Source organism: Apteryx mantelli, chromosome 5 (assembly GCF_036417845.1).
Source record: "Apteryx mantelli isolate bAptMan1 chromosome 5, bAptMan1.hap1, whole genome shotgun sequence".
Taxonomy (NCBI): domain Eukaryota; kingdom Metazoa; phylum Chordata; class Aves; order Apterygiformes; family Apterygidae; genus Apteryx; species Apteryx mantelli.
The window spans coordinates 84834598-84844585 of record NC_089982.1 but is presented as its reverse complement, the minus strand read 5'-3'; the positions used below and the strand labels follow the sequence as shown (position 1 = coordinate 84844585).

General features: G+C 47.9%; 1 protein-coding gene across 1 annotated transcript in view; it reads left to right on the top strand.

The window, feature by feature from the left end:
* The first annotated feature begins 604 nt into the window (after nucleotides 1-604).
* Nucleotides 605-9988, top strand: part of SLC4A11 (solute carrier family 4 member 11) — a 95586-nt gene continuing 86202 nt past the window's right edge. Inside the window, exon 1 of the mRNA XM_067297217.1 lies at nucleotides 605-827. Coding sequence (XP_067153318.1) covers nucleotides 605-827 — 223 coding nt within the window. The remainder of the gene's footprint in view (nucleotides 828-9988) is intronic.

Here is a 9988-nt window from a genome sequence, read left to right as displayed (position 1 = left end):
GGCGTCAGGGCAGGCACCGCTGCCCTGCAGAGGTGGTGGCTGCAGCTCTGGCTTGTCCCCCTGCAAAAGGCATCCCTGGGGGTGCTGAGCCAGGCGCCAGGTTTATTCCCAGCCCTCCTTTTTTCCCTTGCCCACTGCCATCTCCAACAGTTAAATGCCTCTTTCCTCTGCTCGGAGCCTAATTGCGTCCCCAGGGTTTAACACGCGTGTGTTTGTTTTATTCAATGCATTGGCTGTTCCCACCGGAACAGGCTGACTTTTTTGTAGGGATTGGGCTTTTGCTTTTTCTTTTTTTGCTTATTGTGCACAACAAGCTACTGCTCGAGATATTCATGGAGGGGGGGGTGGAGGAGGAGTTGTAGTAATGCCAATACTTCTTGAATATTATAAACCTGGCTTATCAGCCTGACGCAGGGCTGGAATTTGTCTCTTCCTGTGCTGCATCTCCGCTCTCGGAGCGAGGCGCGTTTAAATACGGGCTGGAGACGCAGCCTTTCCAGTGCGCTCTGCTGGGCTGCGACAGCCGGGACGGGGTTTCTGTAGGGGGTTCTCCCTTGAATCCCCCTCTGGAAGGAGCTGTGCGGCAAGGCGGCTCCGAGCCTGCATGTCCCGAGAGCACCCGCTCAAGGAGGCGAAGGGGGACGCGGTTTGCTTCGTACCTGGCTCGCCTCTCTTCTCCGTCCTCATGGAGCCGGCGCCTTTCTGCTACCCCCGGCTCACGTTTCTCCGCTCGCCCTACGGCCAGTTTGGGGCCAGCACCGACACCGCACAGAGCTTGGCCCCGTGGCCCCAGCGCTTGGTGACGAGGTGGACCGGGGCCACGGATGGTGCGTGCCAGGGTGGAAGGGGCTGAGGAATGGTGGGGTGGGAGCTGGGGAGTCCCTGAATGTGATGCCCAGGCATCACGTTAGGTTTGGTAGGCGCGTTGGGGTGGTTGGGTTGATGTTCCCCTTCTGGGACATCTCTTGGCACTTGCTTGAGCGATTGCATCCCTTCCCCAGGAGCAGAGCTCCTGCGGCTGCTCGGAGAAAGCTGATAAACAATCTCAGTGCAGACCAACAACAACAGCAACAAAAAAATCTCGGCTGGCCTTTTGCTCCATAAGGCTGTTCGCTGGCCAAAATGGATCTGGTGGCACTGGAGACCTGAAGCACCTGCTGAAGCCTAGGTGGGCTCGGCTTGCCTTTAGGACTGTGGTGCTTTGAGCTCAATTTCATTTAAATGGCTGTTAGAGGCATCAAGGGTGGGTGGTGGAGGGGTGGAAGACCCTCTATTACTGATTACATGAGGAAATACTTTTTCACTGTGAGGGTGACAGAGCCCTGGAACAGGTTGCCCCGAGAGGTTGTGGAGTCTCCTTCTCTGGAGATATTCAAAACCCGCCTGGATGCAATCCTGCGCAGTGTGCTGTAGGTGACCCTGCTTGAGCAGGGGGGGGTTGGACTAGATGATCTCCAGAGGTCCCTTCCAACCTCAGTGATTCTGTGATTTTAGTCTTGCTGCAGGAATTAGCTTAGATGTTTCAGTTTGGGTCAGAAGTGAATTTTACGTGTTATGTTGTTGTGAAGATGCTAAACTCTGTAAACGCTGCTGTTTTGGGTTGAGCCCTGCTTTAAGTGTTGATCCTGAGGAATCTCTTGCTTTCTGTAAAGCTCATTTGAGAAGCTGTTAGACTCCCTGAGACGAGGTCCTGCCAATCTGATTTAATGTTGAAGCCAGACCCGCTCCGAGAGCTCCCAAGGCCCTTTCCAACCTCAGTCATTCCATAACTCTAGAAAACTTCCTCGACGCGGTAATAACGCCCTGACTGTGATGGGCCCTACCTGGAAAAGCTGGTCAGGTGGCACACAAAAACGGAGAGGACTGGATGAGCAGTCTCAGCAGAGAAAATGCGTAGGAGGTGTTTAAAAACATGCATTGCCGGTGGTTTTGTGCAGCGGAAACAAGCCTGTAGCAGGGACTTAAAGGGGTATGTGGCTTTGACTGAATCGGTCTGCTAAACCATAGCTTTTCTAGAACGGTGCCCTGCCTAGGTTCGCTTCGTGATGGAGGATGTTTGCTGCCTCCTGGTAAACTTGATCCCTGGAAACTTCTTCAGGCACCATAATTGTCCAAGTTACTGTAAGGGTCTTGGAGATGGAAGTGACCCAGTCATTCCAGCATTTGGGCAATTAAATACTTATTTAGGATTCTACTTTTTTTTTTAAGGCTGACTTAATGTTGCTTTGGAGTTTTGGAGGGTTTTTTTGCTGTGTTTTTTGGGGGGTGTGTGTTTTTGTTTTGGCCAGTGTAAACCATTCCTCCAGGCTTTAAACATCCAGCTGGGGACACTTGGGTTATTGTTATGAAAATCTTGAATTATAAGGAAAGTGAAGTAGTAGAACAGGCTGGTGGGGGGGGGGGGACAGGACAGGGGGAGGATGTGGCATCTTCCCCTCGAAGCTTTTTAGGAGCTGGCTAGTTGAGTGCTGGTCAACCAGACTTGGAAATAAGGTCTGCTTGGATGAGGTGAGGTCTCTTCAGCTCAGTTTCCTGCAACTCGCCGCTTCGTTGCAGGGCGTACTGCCCTGTCTCTCGTGCAGGCTCCGCGCTCGCTTCTGAGTTTCTGCGTTAACCGTTGCGTTGCTGCTGCGCACGCTGCTGAGCTGTCTGCCGTGTCGGGCAGCGTGCAAAACGCTTGTGCGCCGCTCTGCAGCGGGGCGGACAGCGCGCTCGCAGAATGCAGCGGCTACGTCTTTAAGAGACTTGCTCTAGCTACCTCTCGGCAGCGGTTTTTCCTCTTCTTCCTGCATCTTCACATCCTCTTGTTTTTTCTCCCTGTACTTCTGTCCGTAAGGTACAGTATCTCCTCACTTGCTGCGAAGCTTTCTTAAGGAGGCGCCCAAGCTTTCTCGGCACGGCAGCCAGCGCAAAGGGCTCAGCCGAGAAGCGCAGGGTCACTTTAATTGTTCCATTTTTCCCTCCTTTCCTACCAGAGGCAAATAGCGCCGAGAGACGGCAAAGCTCTCGGCTGCAGGAGCGCGAGCCCAAATCCCAGCCCAGCCGGCTCCGCGGTGGGATGCGGAGCGCGGCCGCGTTGGTGCGCTCGGCGGCTCGCCGGCACCTGGGCTGTCCCGGCGCTTGACTTGGTGCAAAGGCTGCTCTTGGAGCCGAATTGCCTGGGCACCTCTGGGCTCTCATGGGTCGCGCTCTCACTCCACCCATTCGCCAGGCGCCAATTGGAAGTGAGGGAGAAAGATGCCCTGGATGGATTAATCTTGGAGCCATTGAAAAACCACAAGCCGCTGCCTCTGTGGCCACCTGAGCAAGTGGCTTTCAGGAGCAAGTGGTTGCCTTAGGGAGAGCACCAAGGAAGGGACTTCTGAGGCTGTTTGCATTTGAGCAGCATCTCTATTAAAGAAGTAGTGCAGGTAAGTTGTGGTCTGAAAAAATACTGAAGCGCTACTGTTGCTGGATATTGCAATTGCACAGGAGATTTAGAAAACCAGCTCTTTATTTAATTCACTAAAGTAAGGCAGCACTTGGTGTGATTTTAATAGGCTTTGCTGCTTCACGATGATATCTATTGCTTGTGCCTGATGTCTCTGTGCTGATGTGTTTAGGGATGGAGAATACCTTTTGGATTCGGGGTTAAATTAACCAGAGCGCTGTCTTTCAGAATTTGATTTTAGTTTCAAGAAATGCATGGGGAGATGAGTGCAGAGAGCTTACCTTTCTTTTCTAAAATTAATGCTAAAGCATCCTAACAGCCTGTCAGATAGGCTTTACATACTGATGTTTCACGTGGGCAAAGTGCGCTGCTCGGTGAAAATAAAATGCATCTGTGTAATCTGTCCAACATGCTAGCAAACATCATCCCTGTTGCTGTAGCCATGGAAGCCATGTAGACGAACCATAAACAATGTTCTAATGAATAACACTCAAACGTGTGCTGTCAGCCTGCAATTATTTCACCAGCTGGACCATGGCATTTTTATTTTGGGCTGATGATGGACAGCAAAAGCAGATTTGGTGCTGCTCGCTCCCTGGTCCTCCTCCCACCCATGTTGTTGTTGTTGTCGCTGCTGCTGCTGTTTTGTGGCTCCTCGATATAGAAACTGTATGGGGTTAAGATTTGTTATCCTGCCAAGCCTCTCTTGACCCGAAATCCCTGTTTCTATGGGGAGGGTTCAGACTGCAAAGGGCAGCTGGGCTGCCATTTGTGCGCCCTCGGACTGTTTTCACTTTTAATGGCAGGGAGAGATTTTTCTTCTTTTGGTGTGCTGTCTGGAACCACAACTAAAAATATGCAACTTTTTGGTGATCAGGTGACTGGGCTGGCTGCTATACTTCCGTGTCTTTCAGTGTTTCTAGTATAGAACTTGGTTTTCGATCTAACTTCTGGTTTCGTATGAATTAAAGCTGGCCTCTTGGTCCATCCAGATGCCTTTTGGGTGGTGGTGGGGAAGGGTGCAGAATTAAGTTAGCTGCCAAACTTGGCCCAGCCACAGCTGCCTTTTTAACAGCTATTTTTATTCTTTGTGGCAAGAAGATAAAGACTCACATGTTGCAAAACCATGATTTGGGTACCCCCAGGGAATGCCAAAGTGTGAAACTGCTTGGTGCTGCTGGTGGAAATGAGCATCTTTCGCCCAAAACCTAAGCAAGGGGGCTGTATCTACTATTTTACACCTTGCAGCTTCTTGATTTTTTTTTACAATGCTTAACACAGCTGATCTGTTCCAGAGAACAGCTCCCTTTCTGAGTAGCCTTGAGCAAGTGAAATGTTGATAGACTTCTAATCTTTTTTCTCTTGTGTGTCTTACACAGCAATAATGCAGATAAGTGGCAGGCGGTGGCCTCTGGAAGCCTAGCCTGTACAAGGAAAGCGTTTTAACAAAAAACATCCGAAGCACCTTTTGGAAGCCCAGTCCAATCCTGACCAAGATTTGGGGCCAGTCAAGTGTCTCTCCTAATTAGGAGTCATGAGGATTTTTTGATAGGGCCCTGCAAGTAAAATAGCTGGCTGAAAAGCTGTCAGCAAGAGTTAATGCTTTCTGAATTATTTAAATGTTTCAGGAAAAGTCTACTGAAAAGCCTCAACTGGTCTCTCCTTGGGTCTTTGCCAGCTTGTGGGATCTCTGGAGGTATTTGCTTTCTCTCCTCTCTGTGTAGCACTTATGCAAGAAATCCTTGCAAGTCTTAAATCACTTTTCTTTTAAGCAGGCCCAACAAAACGAAACCTCCCCCTTCAATCTGAAAAATGTGAATTGCCCAAATTCTTTGTCCGCCAGCCAAATCCCGAAGTGTCACTGTTCCCTGGCTCCTCCGCTTTTCCTGATCACCTACCGAAGGCCGCTGCTGTGCGTAAACCCCGTGCAATTTCACACTGGACAGCCACAGCTGTGCAAAGCGCAGGAAGCGCCGAGAGCCTCGGTCCCTCTGCCACGCGGGGACCTGTCACTCCAGCGTGACACCTGTACAGAGACGCCGGCCAAGAGACGGAGCCGAGGAGGGGAGCGTATCCTGCTAGCGAAGCAGCTGCGCGGCTCTCCCTTCGCAGGGCCGCTTCCTTTTCCGAATCACCTCTGGGAGGCAGCCTTGCATATTAATTGCTCGGGTGGGCTAATTTGTGATGAGTCAACCTGGGCAGCCTGGTGCTGCTGGTTAAATCCGAATGCCACCGACACCAACCTTTTGTGTGCATGCTGCTTTTTGAGGTCTGGGGTCGCGGTCATCGCTGCTGCAACTGGTGATCTCTTAGCAAATGGTTTTACTGGGGTGTTGGGTGCTCTAGAGGAGGCTGCGGAGGGACTAAAGAGAGGAGGTATTCAATGCACTAAGGCAAATGCTTTGGAAGCAGACATGTCTGGTGCCTGAGCTTGTGCGTGGGTGTGTGTTTGCCTGGGAGCGAGCAGGCAGAAGGATGCTTCCTGCTCTATCCTTTCAATATGATGCTTTCTCTCCTCGCAGCCAGCTCCTGTGAAAATGAGTTTTCCTGATGGCAGGCTGGGATTTCATTTACCGGAGTGACCATGGCATGATTTAAGACCTCCTTGCCCCGTATCTCTGGATCTGAAGAATATCCAACTCCTTGCACATAATCTCTGGGCTGTTACTTTAGTGCCTCCTGAGCTGTGAGGCTATAAAGTTATATTTTCCCTCTGTCAGCAGGGTTTGGATCCGGACTAGCATCCCAGGACAGTCACGCTTTGGTCAAGGATACTGTTTAGCTAGATCCATGAAGCAAAGTTTTATGTCTGAGTAACCTCTGGTGCACTTTGGGGTACCCCAGGAAATGTCAGAGGGTTAGTGTTGTGTTCTCAAAAAAAGGAAATGGGACACATCCCAGGGGTTTTAGAGCGTTTCAGGGTTAATGCAGACCTCTGTCCCAGAAATGGGAACTCTGGGGACATGAGATCCTTCGGGAAGTAAAGATTGGGTGAAAAGCCTTCAGGAATACTTTGGCAGGAGAGAAACACATCTACACATGTTACTGTAGTAAATAGAGTATGTGAGATTAAAATGCCTTTGACTAACAGAAACATGCTCCTCCTGCAAGGACTGCTAGAGGATTAGCCCATGTCCCCAGCACTTCTGCGCGTAAGGAGAGCAAAGCTGGGTTTCCCTGCAGATCTGAGTCTCTTGGCTAGAGCTACTGCTACAGTAATTTGCCATTGAATTGAGCTACTTAAAAGCACTTTCCTCCTTAATGCTGGCTCTAGCCAATGTTTTATCATCTTCTAAAAGCTTACTGAGGTGAAGGAGGTTTGTAGTAGCTTTAAATCTCACCAGGTCATGGCTGTTGTCTCGGCTACCTCGCAAACCTCACAAGCTGATTTCTTGGGCGCTCTGTAGCTATTTGCACATAGAGGATGTGTTAAATAGCCCATTTAAGTTATGGTCTCCAAAGAAATCAGTGCTCTGCTATGATGTCATGCCAATGCCTGCGATAGTGTACTGATACCTGCTTTAAACTTCTGGGCATGCTGTATGTGCGTAGGTATCTGAGACTAAATGGGTTTGGTGTATTGTGCCTGTCCTTCAGCACCTGGCAGCATTTTGCAAAGACTTGATAGTTTCACAAGAATAAGCTATGAAGAAAAGTGTGGGGTGAGTGGTATACGAAGGAAATGTAGACAGAGGGAGTCTACATTCCTGTGAATACCAGCTCAAGTATATCCTTAGGCTATCACAGTGGTGATCAGTATTTACTAACTCAAATAAAGCTGTAGAAAGCATTAGGAGCATCTCATTAGACACATGTGATGGAGAGGCACCATGCATATCTAATTGGGAGGAAGAAGGTAGAGAACTGTTCGTGGAGCCCAGCCAGCAGCTTGTCTGCAGGGCTCTGCTTCGCCCTTCCCTGCGGCCATAGCCATGGGCTGAAAAACAGGCAAGGGAAGGAGGGACCGTGCTCCTGCATGTCTCGGGAAAGAAGACTTTCTCAAGCAGAGGCTGACAGGGATATGAGGCACTGATGGGTGTGTGTATTCCTTGAAAAGGCATGCGTGGTGCTTCCAGGGGGGAATAAGATGGTAAAATCGCAGTGAAGATGAGGCCTTTCATTGATCTTAGTTTTCTCCCCTGACAATAAACCTCCCTGGAAGGTGGTAGAGTGCTGATATTGCCCATTTAACAAATTATCAAAGTTCTCCCCCGCACTGCTCTGAGCTTTTCCTATTACATAGTCCTCTACCTTTATCAGTGTAAACTGCTTTCTGGGGAGAGGTCTATGTTTGAGCTTGCTGTGTACATTGTATTTACCTGGAGCTTTCCTGCCCAAGTACTAACAAGCGTGCCTTACTCATCTTACACTTCCTTGAATTAAGGTGATCAGTTTTGAAACCATTGAGTTGTGTGGTTTGTTTTTCTTGCCTGTCGCACCTTTTAGGTGTAGGGAAAATGGGTAAAATTTCAAGCCTTTGTTTTGAACTTGAATCATTATTGCCCAGAATGGCAGCATAAGGGTATGTTTCTTATCTTTGTGCCAGTATGACAGATGTGTTTTCACCAGAGCTTTCCAGTTGAAGTATGCAGTGCCGTGGGAATGGGTCAGCTACTTAAGTTACTTGTGCCACTTGTCATTTCTGTCTACACCTTAAGGCAAAATAGGAAGGTTTTCAAATGCTGCTGTCCATTAATTCTTGTTCACTTGAGCAGTTTTCAATAACTTGCAGCAAATGCCTCTGCCAGGAGACCTCACTTTTCTTTGGTTCTTTCTTGAACACCCACTCCTAGAAACGATTGTGTTCTGTGATAAACGTGAGCAATGCTACCTGAGAAAATCCTGTGATATCAATACCTTTAGACCTGATCAACAGGCTAATGCAGTCAGCGGATTCTTATTAGCTGTCAGTCGGGCTCATTTCCTATTCCTCTAAGGCTATCCAGTTCTGTGTCTCGAAGTATGAGGCTTCCTCTTCCTCCTGTTATTCAGCTCTTGCTGCATACAGAGATTTCTAGACTCATTTGCAAGCTCCTTTCTGTCAATGTTCCTTATTTTTAAAAATAAGTCCTCCCCTGCAGGCTTTCCCTTGGGACATAATTCCTTGTGTGTGGTTTTTCCTCTTATGTCTGTCTGGTTTTCTGCTGACTTTGGGTGGAGGAAGGAAACAATGCAATTTGGTTATTAGGTATGTGAGTAAAAAAAACCTGCTGCTCCATTCCTGCCCCAAATCACATGAACCCAGTGATGCCTGGGTGCAGCTCTCTGGTTATGCATACAGCTGCAAAGTACCTTGTCCTGCAGTGTTAACGCATGATGGGGGCAGGAGGACGAAGAATAAGAAGCAAGTCCATAGCTGAATATTAAAATACCAGATCTGGTGGAGTCCTGGACAGGGATAGCTTTGTCATTTTTCTCTAGCTTTGCTTGTGTTCAGGTGAGGATGTTCACTTATTTAAACTGAGATCTGGGGCCAAGCCCATCTGAGGTAGCATGACCAACTGCAGTGTTCCCACCATGCAGGGAAGCCTGCAGCCATTTCTTTAATGGTAGTGACAGATGCTTTCAGCCTTGACCAATGAGTTCCTGGAAGTCAACTTGAAATGGCCAAAACCTTGCTTGAAAGCTGAAGACCTACTTGTCTTTTGAAAGAAGGCTTCTCTCTGTGGATAACTGGTTTCTTCCTTCTGTCATGCTGAGAATTAGTAATTGCTCCTGATAGGCAACTGGGAAAAGTTGAAAGGTTATTCAGCTGAACAGATTATTTTTTGTTGTGATTTCTAGCTCAGAGGTGGCTCAAGTGATTGCTTTTTTATCAACTGTGAGGCAAGGCGTTGTATGTGCTGAGGAGATTCAGAATTGTTCCCAAAGCTCCAGTAATGCAGTGCTGAAGAAGGGTTTACCAAGGAGTAAGCAATGCAGGAAATGGGATACTGGAGCACACGCTGGGTAGAAGATCAGTAAGGTACCTAATGCTTCTGATCCTGAAACAATACTTATGGGGCAAGTAAAATAGCACTACCCGTATGTACTCCAGACATATTTGTGAATGCAGGCAGCCTCTACAGTGGAAGAGGTGTCATCATTAAAGGCCTATAAATGCAAAAATTCCTTTCAGATAATTGTTTAAAAACAATATTGCCTCAAAGTAGGCTTCTGCTAAATAACAAGATACCAGAACTTGGAGAGCTCTATTGGCAGGAGGTAATAAGATGCAGAAGTCTGTAGTACTGCTTGTAGAAGTGTCCATGCAGTAAACTTGTTAGAGCTATGTTTTGCTTCAGTATAAGGCTTGAGCTGCAGAGGTCTGTTTACTTGGAAGATGCCAGCAGCAGAACATTTTAATCAAGTTACCAAAGTATCTAGAGAATGTGTTTTTATTTGTAAACCACTAATATTGCAAGGCTCAAGAGAGCTTATTACTAACCTTAAAACAAGAGAGTTAAAATAGGTTATTAGGAGATCTGAGACGCATCTCCCAAAGGAATTTAATAATAGAAGATAGCATGGTAGGGTTTTGTCTCTGTTTTTGTTGTTAAATGCAAATGTAAAAATGGT